The 16,896-nt window shown below is 36.7% G+C and overlaps 1 protein-coding gene across 1 annotated transcript in view; it reads left to right on the top strand.

Annotated features, from left to right (window-relative positions):
• The window catches only part of LOC148942907 (acid ceramidase-like), a 52,079-nt gene that overhangs the window by 23,678 nt on the left and 11,505 nt on the right, over nt 1–16,896 (top strand). The window contains exons 5-6 of the mRNA XM_089101956.1: nt 4,784–5,005; nt 12,951–13,187. Coding sequence (XP_088958082.1) covers nt 4,784–5,005; nt 12,951–13,187 — 459 coding nt within the window. The remainder of the gene's footprint in view (nt 1–4,783; nt 5,006–12,950; nt 13,188–16,896) is intronic.

Genomic DNA, 16,896 nt, shown 5'->3' on the forward strand with positions numbered 1-16,896 from the left:
ACCATTTGACCAGCACCAATCTTTTACTTTATCAAGAAGACCTTGAGCTAGGGAAATGGCAGATGGCAGGTCCACTGCAGCACTGAAGAAGTTACTGTCATCAGCAAAAAGTATAGGGTGCACAAGGGGATGAAGACCATCAACAAGATCATTAATATAAATTAAAAACAAAAGTGGTCCAAGCACAGAGCCCTGTGGAACACCTTTCACAATAGGCAAGGAAGAGGAAGAAGTACCATTAACCGAAACATACTGAGATCTCCCTGACAGGTAAGACCTAAACCATTCAAGTGGGACTCCAGGCACTCCAAATGAAGATAATTTAGACAAAAGAACAGAGTGAACGACCATATCAAATGCCTTTGAAAAGTCAAGAAATAGACCCAAAGCACACAAGCCCTTGTCAAGATTAACACGCACAAACTCTGTTGCATCTGAAAGTGCATGCAAGGTAGAGAAACTGGGACGAAAGCCATACTGATGGTTAGTTATGAGAGAATTATAATGCTCTTTCCTTTTGTATTACTCGAACTCCGAATGCACAAGAAATATATACAGCTCGAACCCCTTATGTTACATTTATTGCTAAAAACGATAGAGACAATAACAACAATTAATAGATTAAACCCTCTTATCATCACAACTAAATTTAAATACAACCTAACCTATAATACCCAGTAATCAAAGAGTATGGCAACTTATAATAGTTGACCATGGCGTTAGGTTAAAAACGAATCATCAATCCCATCTAGTGTTTGGCGTTTCTTTGTATTTTGTCAAGCTTTATAATAATGTTTTTTTCTTCAGAAACTGAGATCAAATGCTTATTACTAAACTAATTTTGCTATTTATACTAACTTTGCCTTATTATTACACTGAAAAAAAAAATGCTAAGAAGCACTAAACGCTAGATGGGGTTGATGATTTTTTGTCGGCGCTAGCCCCAGTTTCTAGCCTTATAAATCACCAATACTCTTTTGCCTAACAATGATCAATGTGCTTCATACTTACTCTGAGGAACCTGTCCGACTATCAATTAGTATATTAAAACGCTCCTGGTTGCAGCCGGTTATCAGCCATTGTTGCGAGGTATCAGTCACACTCATCATCTCACATAGTTTGTCCAACCTAACATAATATCTCGTAGATCCTTCTGTGTTTTGTTAAATCTTTCGAATCCTTCAATATTTTCTTTAAGACAAAAATTTTTGTTCAGATGTTCGTTGAGTTTCATTCATGTACACAAACGTTGGACATATATGGTCTTTTACTGGTCTTCATATAGTATTCATATAGTATATTTTTTTTTATAACATTCTTATATATTGTCTTCTTTCTCGTAATATATATCTTCTTAATTTTACTTTATATAACTTGTAAGTGTCCATAACGCTCAGCCAGTCACTAATCTGAAAATAATCAAGTGATGCTATATAAGGAGCAACAATTTGTTCTGAGTAACATTTATAGTCAGAGTTAGATTGTTTTCAGATGCTCAGTAGGAAGTACACTTTTTTTTAACCTGAGGCCTAAAGGCAAGTGAGTATATCTCATTATAGAAATTGCTTACAGTCAGTCGGTTTCATTAAAAGGGAGACGAATTTCATTCGTAGTTTGATACATAGGCCTATACCCTGTTTTGTCTCATGGCTGGGGTTTGAGTTGAACTTTCGGAAATTGCTTTTTGGGAGGGAGGTAAAGGGACGTAGAATTGTGTATTGTGGGGAAGAGGGCAAACTGTTTTTTCTCTGGTCTTCATAAAAGAGTATACGTTACGGTTTTCAGCTTTTTTTATGCCTGTTGTCCGACAGGTGGCTGTGTCTTGTCTTTGGCTTAATTAAATTTATAAAAAGACAATTTTTTTTTTCAACTGGAAGTAAGAAGCAAAATTAAAATTTAGAACCAACATAAATTATTATGTAATTGATGGGGGTTGCCCCCTCCTCAATACCTCGCTCTTTACGCTAAAGTTTTTTAGTACCTTTAAAAAAGTTTCTTAAAGTTCTAATTAAACGGTCCTTATGTTTCAGGACTGGTTCTTAAGGAATGGGGGTAAAAAGTCAAACTTAAGCGTAAAGAACGAGATATTGAAAAGGGGGCAAACCCCCTCATATACGTAATAATTTCTATTCGTTTTAAGTTTTAATGTTGCTCCTTACTTTCAGTTGAAAAATTTGATCTTTTTAAATATAATTTCTTATTGTTTTTTGGATAGTACCGGAAAATCCGGCTCCCCCTACGTGGGAAATTCCCTCCCCCAACGGATAACCCCTCCATTGAAAGTTAGTCCAACGTAAAATACTCCCCCCTGGTCAAGAAAATTTTCCCCGGACAATTCCACTCTCGCTGAAAATTACTCCAGGAAAATATTCTGCGGACGATTGCACCTACAAATTCTTCTTAGCTCACTTTCATTTGGAAAAGACTTTAATTTTTATCCGTTTTTCTAATCATACCGGAAATCTCCCTCCGTTTAAAATTTTTCATGGACCCCCCCCCCCCAGTGGAAAGTTGCTCCTGCGGAATATTCATCCATGAGGAATATTTCCCTTTTTAAAATCTCCCCCTCCCCCCACGAAAAAATTGTTTAGACCGTTATAACTCCGCTAAAAATGTCCCCGGACATTTCCCCCAGAGCATCTCCACATGTAAAATTAGAGTCGCTAAGGAGAAAGAGAGACAAATAAATCGAATTTCCTATAGGAATTCTGACAATTTCCCCCAGTGTAAAATTTCCCCTGAAAAGCTCACCCCTAGAAACTTCTCTCCCAATGGAAAATTCTTACCATAGAAAATCCATCCCTAGGAAATCCCCCCCCCCCCAAAAAAAAGCTTCGTATATTTCCCAATAACAAGTACTATATGGACAAATTTCATAACTTGCAGCCCTTCCTCCGGGGTTGTGAGGGAGTCATTTCATCCCCAAAGGCATAGTTATTGGACCTTTCAACCATGCTGAACAAAATGGCTATCTAAAAATTTTGATCGGACGACTTTAAGGAAAAAGGGCGTGGGAGGGTGGCCAGTTGCCCTCCAATGTTTTTAGTCATTTTAAAAGTACCCTAGAACTTTTAATTTCCGTCAAAATGAGACCTTTTCTAATCTTTTAAAACCATTAGTTCGACACGATTACCCCTGAGAACAACAAAGAAAAAACAAATAAATACGTATCCATGATCTATTTTCTGGTAAAAAAAAAATTACAAAATTCCACATTTTCGCTGATAGGACCTCTACAGTAGGGTTCTCTGATGTGCTGAAACGGATTGTGTGAATTTCATTAAGATTATTTTGACTTTTTGGGGGTGTTTTCCCCCTTTTTCGAAAATCAGGCATTTTTCTCGGGCTCGTAGCTTTTGATGGGTGACATTAAACTTAATGCATCTTATATATTTGGAATGAGCATAAAAAGCCAATTCTTTCGATATGCCCATTGCTACCAAAATTCTGTTTTTTAAAGTTTCGGTTACTATTGGGCTGAGTTGCTCTTTACTTAAAGTTCGTTACCACGAAGTGTTTGATATGCAATGTGTAAAATCGTAGCTGAAGAAATAAACGCATTTAAAGAACTTAGACCAACATTGGAACTATAAATCGGCCAAATATCTAGACACCATTTGTATTCTCGATGCTCACGACATCGCTACCTCGGCTAAAGATGCAACTCATCTTAAACGATAACTCGCCACTGGAAGAGAGGCACTCAATGCCTCCTTAGGTATTGAATGCCTCATTCATACCCGAGTTTAAAGCAGCGTTTAAAGCTTAAACTTGGATATTTAAATTGAGGCTGAATGCTTCAAGTTTAACTGCGAGAGAGGGTGCATCTGCTTTGTTTTATGACAGGAAATGTATTGATAGTCCTGGCAGGTACCGATATTGGGTGTTTCAGCAGAAAGTAGCAACCTCTTTAGATTTTGTCATCCACCAAATCTACCTTCTGCTTTGGAAGAATAAAAAGTTCAGCGTTTTAAAAATTATCAAGTACGAGAGTGGATTGGGTCCCAGAAAAACAGCCTTGAACCTAACTACAGGGGGGGGGGAATCCAGAACAGCATATTGTACCGTATCTTTGCGGATCATTCTTTGGCAAAAAAAGTTCTTACCATCGTGTTGCATGTCTGTAAGGATCCTCTGTTAATAGCGGATGCAGCCCTCCTCAAGCTGGCATCAAGTGTAACTTTCGAAGGAGCTAGTTACTCTAATGCTTAAGTTTGAACCTAAGACGAAGAAGACACGTGACTCAATAAATAAAAATATTAAATCTCCATATAATTTTGCAATTCCTAACTTACCTGTGATTTTTCGTTCAAACAGAAGTTTAGTTGTAAGTAAGTGAATACTTAGTTGTCGGAAGTTTCTTCTTGGATATTAATAGTTTTGGTTGATCACGTTTAGCACTTTAATGGGAAAGGGGTGAACCAGTAAATAGGTTGTCGTGGGGTGTATTTTCAAGAATCTTAGTGTTAAAAATAAAACTTAATGCGTATTCATGAAAGACATACCAGATGCACATATTGCTTACTTCTATAGTTGCTAATTTGTTTTTTGTTTTTTTAAAGTCGTCATTTTACAAGATGAAGCAAAAAGCAATATTATTGACTTACGGACTCTCACTAGTTAAGATATTTCGCTTTGCAAATAAATTAAATATACCTTTTTTCAATTATTTAAAGAGAGTGGTCGCAGATTGTATGTGTTCCGTTTTATCAGTAAACGTATGGCGTTTATACAAACGATCGTGTTTTATCTCTCAATTAATTATGGCTTTGTTATATTTAAGGACGCGTTTTCAATTTCTCTCGATGAAAGATTTCAACTGAATGGCGGTTATATCGGTATTCTGGAATGGATTTTTGGGAAGAGAGACCAGAAGTGGGCTGGTTTCCTTCTTCGTGAAATCATGGAAAAAGTTCCAAATTACGAAACTGCAGTTGAAAAAGCCTCTAATGCTCCCTTACTAGCACCAGTTTATTTCATCATAAGTGGTACAAAGCCCGGAGAGGTAAGTAACTATCTGTGAATTTCAGTTATCAAAGAACTAAGTGTCCGATATTTCGGCAGCATTAAGCCCTATCTTAAGCGAGTTTACTGCCTTTTATCTGTGGACAATTTTTATAAGGGTCGTATTTTTGTGGGTAATAACGCAGACAAGGTGGACAGCGCTACTAATGTTAAAATAGACCACTTTTATATTTTCCTTATTCAACTTAGTCTTGAAGTAATACCCCGTTGAAAGTTCAGAATGGCTATTGGTCCGAAAGAAAGTAAGTCCCCTCTGATCTTCTTGATATCTACTAATTAGGAGACTTTTTAAATCAGGGGAATGCATATTCTCTTTCAATTTTCTTGATAAATCTATCTTTTGAATCTGGGGTATTTCCAGCTACTATTAAATGGTCTACAGTTATGGTTCTTTACAAAGGATTTCAAACCGGATTTCTTCCATGATTTCCAGTTTGGCTTTCAGACAAAACACTACTGAACATGCATGTGACTGAACTTGACTTATTCACTCTGCTCTAGATTCTGGTCTACTTCCTGCTGCTTTGTTTTTGGATGCTCGGAAGGCTTTTGATTCTCTGACACATCATATTCTTCTTGGAAAACTTTCTTACTTTGGTGTACTGTCAAATGCCCATTCTTGATTCTTGTCATATTTGTCGAGACGTGTTATCTCGATGGGTAAATCTTTTCATGATACTTATCCGGTTGAATTCGGAGTACCTCAAGGATGGGTTTTGGGTTAGACTTGATTTTTAATTTATGTTTATAACCTTTTCTTTGCAATTAGAAATGGTATATCGAAAGTGTGTTGCGTCTTTGTCAAGAAGCCAATCAGGATTTCTCGACGCATGAATCTGGATCTGGTGATGGTCTTGTGGCTTTCAAAGGTGATAGCACCCTAAGCACTTTGGCCAAAGATGAGTCTAGTCTGTGGCTGAACCTGATATTTCTTTTCGAGCGTGATGTGTTGTGGTTTAAGGTGAACCATCTTGTATTAAACTTTTTCAAATCTATGCTTCTTATTTTTTCGAGAGTCTTTCAAGCTTGCCCTGGTACGAAAGAAATCTGGACCTCTCGAGGATTCATCTCTAGACATCATGGTGGTTTTTTACGTTTGCTGGGAATTCTGGTAGAGGAAAATATATCATTTAAACACCATAATGATATTATCACTCTAAAGGTGGCAAGAAATCTCGTTCTTCGGAAGTTTAGGCACTCGCTTCCTAGTCGTATTCTTAAACTTATTTTTCTTCATTGATTCAATCGTATGTTTCTTATTGTCCGCTAATATGGATGTCTACACATCGGTTTTCTGGTCGTTTGCTTTCTTCTGTCCATGAGAGGGCCATAAAAATTATTAAAGAGACGAATGTTTCTTTAATCAAGCCTCTTCTAAATCTTCGGTCTTTGTATCTTGCATACTGTGCATATTTTGCTTTTTCTTTAGTCCACTGGCAACTGCTAGCTGTTTTCAAGAGTCCAACTTTTCTTTCTGATTTTTCTTCATATGCCCTTCGAAATGCCACTGATGTAAGTGCCACTTCTATGTGGTGCAATCGGTCCGAATTTAATCCCGCAACCACAAGTTTAAATGTAGGGAACTCGCTACCAGCTGCAGCAAGAGGTTGTCATTCGTTTGGGACTTTCAGAAAATTGGTACAGGGTTTTCTTTCAGAAGAGTTCAATTTATATGATAAAAATGAAAATGTAAGTTTAATAGTAAATTGAAATTTTTTTTATTTATTATTGTTGATATATTGTTGATATAATCGTGATGTGTTTTGATAATCATAATTACGTTTGGTATTATGAAGATAGAGTTGTTGGAGGGGAGTTGGCCTGTGCTGATCAGATTCATATTACCTTGAAATGTGATTGTTGCGGTTTGGCTTCTCGCGTTGCATGGTCCCAAAACTATTAGTGAAATACAGGCTGCTGATTATTTTACGATTTACTATATGTTTATTCTTTCTCCCTTCTTTCCTGTTTCCCTGACCGTGGAACTTTTCGGGGGGAGGGGGGATGGCAGATGTCGTTTTTTGTGTATTTTGTGATTTTTTGTTGTTGAAGAAATGAATTCTAAACGCTCTTATGTATGAATTAAAGCGTGGCAATATTTTTTTTTTTCGAAATTTGTGCATAAGCTTCCTGGAGTGTAAGCATCTTTTTGAACACTTTTGCACCAATTGCGATGGGATTTTCAACAAAAACCGTCTAAGTCATATTTTCAAATTTTATGATAGCCTTAAAAAAAAGAAGTTTCAGCGAGAAAACTTATCCGTCGGTGTTTGAGTAAATAAAGCAATCTGACTGGGAATTCCAGTCAGCGACTAAGGTTGCTGTAGCTGTTTAGAAATTATTTGAAATGGATTTTTTTCTAGTTTGAATCGATTTTTTGGTCGAATTGAATTTTGTTTTTTTCAGATTGAAATTTCAAATCGAATTACAAATTTATTGTTGAGTGAGGAAAGAAAAATGGTACAATCCATCCGCCCAAAACTTTACGTGAGAGCGAGAATGTGTCTCAAATTCCAATTCCGCTAAAAATGTGATTTAGAACTTTTTTTTTGCGTAGTGAATTTCTACTGAACTAGGATTGTTTTTATTTGCCATATCTCAGTAATGTTCCAAAAAAATAAAAACAGGCGAGTTTTAAGAATCTTAATGTAAAAATACGCATAAGTTTTGACACTTAGGAGTCGAGGGGGGCTGTCCCAGAGATCCATTCCCTTTGCCCTTGCCTCATGACATCCCTCATCCATCGTACATTTAGAAATAGGTCAATATAGATTCTGTGCTTTTCTGACTGAGTAAAAATTTACTTACTTTGTATTTGTACTTGTTGTGGGATCAGATTCGAATGCCCCCCTGAAGACTCCGTATGGTTTTCTCCCATCTATCGCAATCTTGTACCAGCTCTTTGGCGAACCGGGTCCAGCAGCTCTCCCTTCTTCTTCCAACCTTCAAAATCCGCCAATGGGTTCAAGGTCATTTATAACAGATGTCCACCAATTTTCAATTGAACACCTGGCTGCCTACGCCAATCCGGCAAAGAAGCAGCTAGAAGTACTTATTTGATTATGCGGTCATTGGGTCTTCTCAGGACATGCCCAAGCCAAGGCAGTCTTCTTTGTTTGACAATCGTGGCGGTGGGTTGATCTTACAGCAGCAGCGGCACACATCAATATTTGAAATTTAGTCAGAGTATAGTATCCTAATGGTTTTTCGTAGACAGCAGTGGTCAAAGACTTCCAAATCATGGACATGAAGAACCTTCAATGGCTAAGACTCAACTGCATAGAAGAGGACTGGTCTAATAGCAGCATAAAAAACACAAATTGTTGTCTTCATGCTGATGTCCCGCCAGTACTACAAATAGTGGTAGAGGTGTTCGAAGCTCTACCACTATTTGTAGTGGTAGGGCTTGTAGGCTTAGGCTTGTTTTGATTCTGTTATGTACGTCAATGTCGGAGCCTCCCCAAGAGTCTATTAGTGAACCAAGGTGAGTGAAGCTATGGACTTTCTCCTAGTCTTGTCTGTAAACTAGAAGCTGATACTCTGACTGTATATTTAGGTCCGTGACTTTAGTTTAGGCCGTGTTGATCTTAATACCCAACAGTTGATACAAATAAGCTGTTTCATTTACCATTGCTTGGACCGTTGCTAGATCAGCAGGAAGAGCGATAATGTCATCGGCGTAGTCCAGGTCAGAAATCTTAATGTCCGATTCTGTAACGGCACCGTCAAAAATCAAGAATGCTCTTTCTAGAATCCATTCTATGAATTCGAGGGTGCTAATCCAGACTGATCAAGGAACACAACTGTTGCTACTTCGTGTGCTAATATATGCTCTATCTCACCATTAAAGTTTTTAATCTTGCCCATCTTGTCGTAGATCGTGAGTCTTGTTAGTAGAGATAACCTTTAGGTTCGGCACAATCTACTCAAAAAATATTCCTTTTTCATGGTTCTGCACGTTTTCTGGGAGACTTCATCGATCTCTTCGTGAATGTTCAAAAAAAGATAGCAAAATTTACCAATTATTAGTCAGCACTTTGATGCGAAGTCAGATAGTTAAAAGCTAATTTTTCTTAGTTTCTTTCCGTTCTAGGTCCTTTTTTCCATGCATACGGACTTGTAATTAAATTCACATTTACTTTAAATTTACTTGCTTTTAGAAAACGCCATCTATTTAAGGGTTTCTTGTAAATTTTGTGGGAAACTTAAGGTTCATATACAACATAATTGGTCTTTCTTCTAATTATATCTTGCTCTCATAAGATAGAAGTTTTACATTTTGAAACAGATAAAAATTCATGTGAATGTTAAAATTTAACCAATATTTTAGCAAAATAATTAATCTTACGATAAAACAAAACATCCACAGGTGTAAGTGTTTGTTAATTTCAGCTAAAATGTCGATTAATATTTTAGTCTATTGTATAAATAGTTTATGTTGGAAAATATTCGGTTTTGTGTGTACCGTTATGCCTTCTTCTTTGAATCGCTGGATAAAATTAGAATTTGTGGAGCGGACTATTCAACCCATATTTGAAATAGTCTGCCGAATCACTTTTGTACTAGAAATAAGCAGTCATTTTAGTTTGTGGGATATAGTAACATTCAAAATTCCATACTGAGAATCCTCGATTGCATTCGTCAAAAATCGTACTTGAAAAAAAAATATCGAATTACTTCTAAAGTAGAAATTATAATTAAAACTATTGGTGTGGACAAATCATTGTTACAATCTATGGTCACAAATATTGTCATAAGCTATGAATATGGAAACTAGAATTAAATAAATAAATAATAAAAAACAGGGAATAAACAAGAAAAATAAAACAAACTATAGGATTCTATAACTAAAGAGGTTCAAAGCCGATAAAATTCTTACAAAAGGATAAATATCATACTGCAGATACTGGAAGGAAACTTTATGGCATTTAAAAAATAGGTGGAAAAATATGCTTGGCTGGTTTTATTTAATGACAGAGATAACCCAAATAGAACTTAATTTAACCTGATTATTGTTTTGGGTTTCATTCGAGCTCCTTTGACTCGAACTTTGATTGTTGTTTGTTATCAATCTGTTGAGGAAATTTGTTTTTAAAATATCCTGTAAAAGAAAGACCTTTTGTTCAAATAAATGCAAAATGTAGGCTATGTGTGACACGTCAAAATGAATTGACAAAAACCGATGAAACTGAAAAGAATTAGATTTTTGGCACTTGTTTATGGTTTTCATAGGAGTTAAAAGCACCAGCGCTACAAGTAGGTTTAGCGGCAGGTAGATGCACTGGATTTGTTTTGGGAGGAGGGAAGGCAACTCTGAAAACAAGAAAAATATACGAGTCCCTATAATGCTGAAAAAGTTACAGGGATATGTAATATGCAAGAAAGTGTGGAGACAATTGTAAAAATATGAGATTTCAAGGGGGGGCTAGGTCAGAAACCTATCCCCTGCTTGTTTGCTTTTATAGCTGTTCATTGTCAATTTCAAAACCCATTTGGCCAGATTGAGAACCACTAGATGGCATTTATGATTTTTGTCGTAAAATCCACATGAGGGTGCAGTCTTCTAAGTTTCTCGCTTAAAAAATATTTAATATTGATAGAAAAACTTATTCTTCCATCTCGGAATACCAATACCGAAGTTTTATGAAATTTCCTTCTGAACAGACAATGTTAAAGACCACTCAAGGGCTTCAGCATTCACATCTTAAAAACACATAAATGATGAAAATAATTAAATATGCATTTGAGAAGCTCAGCCATACATCAGCTAACCCATTGATAGCGGTACAGATAGAGTCAATCCCCAGGTCATTCCCATCGCCAAAGTCAGAAAATACCAGCGTTGGGATACTTTGATAACACAAAGTCAGCACTTATCAGAAATTGTTGCTTAAATTTGTGAAATTTCCTTCTGAACAGACAATGTTAAAGACCACTCAGGGCTTCAGCATTCACATCTTAAAAACACATAAATGATGAAAATAATTAAATATGCATTTGAGATGCTCAGCCATACATCAGCTAACCCATTGATAGCGGTACAGATAGAGTCAATCCCCAGGTCATTCCCATCGCCAAAGTCAGAAAATACCAGCGTTGGGATACTTTGATAACATAAAGTCAGCACTTATCAGAAATTGTTGCATAAATTTGTGTTTCTGGCCAGTATTTTGGTTAGGGGAATGATAAAAGACGGCGTTTACAATTAAATTGAAAGGGCGGGGAAGTTGAATTTGGTCTAAGGCTCAGCCACAGGATTTCATTTTAATCTTATAAGTTGGGGGTGGGGATGAGTTTAGGATGGAGGTTATCTTGGACAAAAAATAATATACCACCCCCTTTTTTTCCGAAAGGGTGACTGGGAGGGCGAAGTTTTATAAACTGAGTATAATCGCTGATTTTTAAGAAATCCGGGTTCTGGGACTGAACCTCTATAATATTTCATAAACTTTCACAGCTATAACATTGATTGGTACTGGTGCATTATGCGGGCATCGCTATATACTGTATCAAAGAAACCAGTGACGAAACTCGTCAAACTGCTATTTTATTAGCAGACTACGGGTGATTTGCTAGATAAATTGATGGCAAAGCGTGGTTTCTCAATATTTAAACGATTGTTTTTTGGGCTCTAGGAGGGAGAAAGGTACCTACGTTAGGTTACGTATTTAATATATGCTATGCTTTACCCCCCCCCCCCCCCCTATTTTGCAAAGATATAGACCAAATTTGTTTATAAACTATTATATATTCATCCTATTGCATTTCATTAGCATTAACCAAACTTGACTTCTTCGCAGTGCCCGCATAATGCACCAGTACCCATTGATTTTATAAATTTGAGAGATACTCTCGAGTTCAGTAATCTTGTCAAAATTCAAGCTCTCAGTATTGGTAAGTAGGAAAGTTGGAAATTTAAAACAATTTGGGTACTGGGATTGTTTTCCAATTCGGGATGGAGTTATTTGGGATTGAAGCTTATGGGAAGGATACTGAGGGCAAGGGGATGGTATTGAGGCACTATTTTTAGCAGTTGAGGAGGAAGGTTTGGAGGGACATGAGTTAAAAATAAAACACTGGTCTACACTAGAGTCACGTAATTCGATGCTTCCATAACCTGAAGTACCTGGGGACCAATGGATGTAAGTAGGGTATTCTTTGTGGCCATAGAATACGGTGGGGGTCTTATTCCCTGGACTGAGCTGGTAGTGGTGCTTCAATGGACATATATGATATATTGTCCCCTAATGTGCTAAAAAAAATTATATTAATAAGCTTCTGTGCTATTTTTCTTTATACTTATTGAACTTTATCTTCATCGCTTTGTATTTGCTAGTTCCTTCTTTATTTCGATCACAGGGAGTGGCGGATGTTAAAGATAAGTTGAAACTAGGGTTTGTTAATGTTGTCCCAAACTGCAACATTTCACAATGGTAAAGCACAGGCTAAACAGGCTAAACTCTAGCTTTTGTGATCGCGCCGTTCTATTTGCTGCTGATACGATACATTTTTTCAGTTTTTATATATTTTTATATTTAACATTCTGGTTTGGCCCGTACGATATCATAGATATTAAGAGTTTGTATTTCAGTTATTACAATTTTGTGTTGTACCTGCTTTGGAATGCGGCAATAGAAAAATTAAGGGATGAGGTGGCGTACTTGATGTTTGAAGTTGTTTCGTCAGGCAAAGCCTTAAGCTCAAAATAAGTTTTTACTCTATTTTGCGTGCTCATCAACCGCTTATGTGGGTAATTATCGCTTTTTTTTTTTTTTTTTTTTTTTTTTTTTTTTTTTTTTTTGATAGCCCAGTTTGTTTTTGTTGTGAATTTGTTTACTTTTATTTTTGGTATTACTCCCCTTCTTAGTGAGCAAGAAATAAATTACTTGTATTGCTACTATACTTCGCTTTCTATTTAATCCTAGGGTATGGTGATAACAAGAGACAGGAAGGAATATGACCTTTGGCGCTTGGGTCAGCCCAGTTTTCAACAAATATCTACTTGGTTCCTTGTCGAAACAAACTATGATCACTGGAAACGTCCCCCATTTTTTGACAACCGTCGTACACCGGCTATTCTTTGTCTTGATGAGCAAGGTCCAAAAAGAGCAGGTTGGGAAGGAATCTATCGAGCGTTGTCAACAAAACCTGTATTGAATAAGGTGAATGTTTTTAATTGGTGAAGCTATTTTGCTCATTTTACAAGCACTTTACATGCGTTAAAACATGTACACTATTGTACACTGTAGGTAAAATGTATGGTTACATTCAGGTCCAAGTTTACCAATAGGTAGACTAGGCCCGGGCCTAGGGGTGCCAAATGCCAGGTGCTGCAATAAATTATAACTGAGGGGATTTTTCTTAACAAAAACTGGACTGATATGATGTATCTTCATTGTGCCAGATGCACTCCGCCACCGCGTTGTTTTTTTCACAAAACGTGATTTTAAAACAACACAAGACTTCTATGGCCACTTATAAACTGTCAGATGTCTCCCAAGAATGGAAGCTTAGAATTTGGTATTGCCTCTCTCTTTCATTACTTTTGGCTCATTAGTTGTGTTCTGTTCATTGCTTCCACCATCCTGGAACTTTCTTGGGTTTCCCTGAAATCTCACAAAAACGGAGCAAAAAACGCTTGGGCCTAGCAACGTCAAAGCTTTAAATCTGGCCATGGTTACATTGCTTATATGATTAATATGAAAGCCTTAAAAGGGGCTCGTAAAAGTATGCAAATACATATGGCATAAGACCACGAATATCCAAGATCCTAGACAAATTGAAAAAAAAAACATTTGAAATGAAACTAAGCAACTATTTGACGTACCAAGAATAGTAAAAATGAGCCTTGTTATTTTAATTGGTTAAGTTGGAACTCACGCAGTCATATATATCTTGGCTAGATAAGAAACAACTCGAAAAGAAGAAAAAACAAGGATATTTACTGCCAGTTAAATGGAATTAGGTGATATAGAATTTATTTACTCAGCCAGGAAGGATGGGGTATATGGACAGGTAGTAGGCTCATGATGAATAAGGAAGCTGCTAATGTCCTGTTTAAGTTGGGACTGTTATTTTGATTGCTTACCGCTCATTTTATGACAAAAATGTACAGGGTATCACTTGTAGTAGAATATGCCGCTCTAGAACCGAGTGACGGAGATAGTAGTGACTCAGATGAATTTTGCTTAAAGTTACAGGCACAAATAGACAGGGTCCCAGGTAGAAATAAGGCGTTTTTTTTTGGAGTTTGTAAAGCCTAGATCGGTAGAAATAAGGACAGATGGTATCCTAGCCTGACGTTGGTAGACTCCAGGATGAGAATTTGAGAGAAACTTTCCAGGAAGAGTTGAATACTAAATCGAAGAGTTTAAAATTTGACAATGGAGAAGTTCGATGGAATAATTTTAGCAAAATAATTTCTAAAGTTGCTGGTAGTTAGGGAAGAAAGTTAGGAACGCAGCTAGGTATATTACTGAAAATGCTTTATGTTTAATAGAGAGAAGGGGCTTAGTACAAAAATTATCTGAGTGATAGATCATATGAAAATAAGAGGAATGTAAAGAAAGTGGAGAAAGTATTAAAAAATGAAATAAGGAGGTGTGAAGTGGAGGCCATAGGTAACCTTGCCGGGATCTGGAACTACTGGAAGATAAAGCTAGACGGCATAATAGTAAAATATTGTACCGGCATGTTGATTAATTGAGAAGTAGTCAATCCAGAGTTGTCCCAGTTAAAAATAAGAACGGGGCCACAATTAGTGATAAAAGAGGAGTTAAAGAGAGACGGACAGAATATTTTGAGAATATACTTCAATTTTTCCTCGTTTTTCAGAAGTCGCACCATCGGTTTTGAAGCATTTTGGGATACTGATTTTGCCCCGAACTGACAGTATTCCATATTTGAAAGTGTGAGATTCAATTTTTCCTCGTTTTTCAGAAGTCGCACAATCGGTTTTGAAGCATTTTGGGATACTTAATTTGCCCGGAACTGACAGTATTTCATGTTTGAAAGTGTGAGATCCAATTTTTAATCGTTTTTCAGAAGTAACACAATCAGTTTTGAAGCATTTTGGGATACTTATTTTGCCCGGAAGTGACAGTATTCCATGTTTGAAAGTGTGAGATTCAATTTTTCCTCGTTTTCAGAAGTCGCACAATCGGTTTTGAAGCATTTTGGGATACTTAATTTGCTCGGAACTGACAGTATTCCATGTTTGAAAGTGTGAGATTCAATTTTTCCTCGTTTTTCAGAAGTCGCACAATCGGTTTTGAAGCATTTTGGGATACTTATTTTGCCCGGAACTGACAATATTCCATGTTTGAAAGTGTGAGATTCAATTATTCCTCGTTTTTTAGAAGTCGCACGATTGGTTTTGAAGCATTTCCAGATACTTATTTTGCCCGGAACTGACAGTATTCCATGTTTGAAAGTGTGAGATTCCATTTTTCCTCGTTTTTCAGAAGTCGCACAATCGGTTTTGAAGCATTTCCGGATTTTTATTTTGCCCAGGACTGACAGTACTCCATGTTTGAAAGTGTGAGATTCAATTTTTCCTCGTTTTTCAGAAGTCGCACAATCGGTTTTGAAGCATTTTGGGATACTTATTTTGCCCGGAACTGACAGTATTCCATGTTTGAAAGTGTGAGATTCAATTTTTCCTCGTTTTTTAGAAGTCGCACAATCGGTTTCGAAGCATTTTCGGATACTTATTTTGCCCGGAACTGACAGTATTCCAAGTTTGAAAGTGTGAGATTCAATTTTTCCTGGTTTTCCAGAAGTCGCACGATTGGTTTTGAAGCATTTCCGGATACTTATTTTGCCCGGAACTGACAGTATTCCAGATTCAGATTAAGATTCAATAGGGTTTAATTAAAACAAATAGAAATAAATAAAAAAAAATAAACTTCTCTATGCAAAAAAATGCACGTTGAGTCCCTTAAAAAAATAACGATTCCTCCTAATCACGCTTTACGACTCTCGCCTTACTCCTCAACACAACCACATCCCTCAACCATACAAATCACTATCTAAGAGATTCCCCCCCTTCCTCCCCAAAAGCACAGCTACCCTAACCATACAAAAAAAATCAATAAATAAATAAATAAATAAAAAAAAAAAAAAAAAGCAAACAAACCGAGATAATAATGATAAAAAAAAAAAAAAAAAAAAAAAAAAAATCTCAATTATTATGGGATACCTATTTTGCCCGGAACTCACTGTATTCCATGTTTGAAAGTGTGAGATTCAATTTTTCCTCATTTTTCAGAAGTCGCACAATCGGTTTTGAAGCATTTTGGGATACTTATTTTGCCCGGAACTCACAGTATTCCATGTTTGAAAGTGTGAGATTTAATTTGTACTCGTTTTTCAGAAGCTGCACAATCGGTTTTGAAGCATTTTGGGATACTTATTTTACCCGGAACTGACAGTACTCCATGTTTGAAAGTGTGAGATTCAATTTTTCCTCGTTTTTCAGAAGTCGCACAATCGGTTTTGAAGCATTTTGGGATACTTATTTTGCCCGGAACTGACAGTATTCCATGTTTGAAAGTGTGAGATTCAATTTTTCCTCGTTTTTGAGAAGTCGCACAATCGGTTTCGAAGCATTTTCGGATACTTATTTTGCCCGGAACTGACAGTATTCCATGTTTGAAAGTGTGAGATTCAATTTTTCCTGGTTTTCCAGAAGTCGCACGATTGGTTTTGAAGCATTTCCGGATACTTATTTTGCCCGGAACTGACAGTATTCCATCTTTGAAAGTGTGAAATTCAATTTTTCCTCGTTTTTCAGAAGTCGCACAATCGGCTTTGAAGCATTTCCAGATACTTATTTTGCCCGGAACTGACAGTATTCCACGTTTGAAAGTG

Source organism: Artemia sp. Qi Xiang Cuo, chromosome 16, assembly GCF_049724085.1.
Source record: "Artemia sp. Qi Xiang Cuo chromosome 16, ASM4972408v1, whole genome shotgun sequence".
Lineage (NCBI taxonomy): Eukaryota > Metazoa > Arthropoda > Branchiopoda > Anostraca > Artemiidae > Artemia > Artemia sp. Qi Xiang Cuo.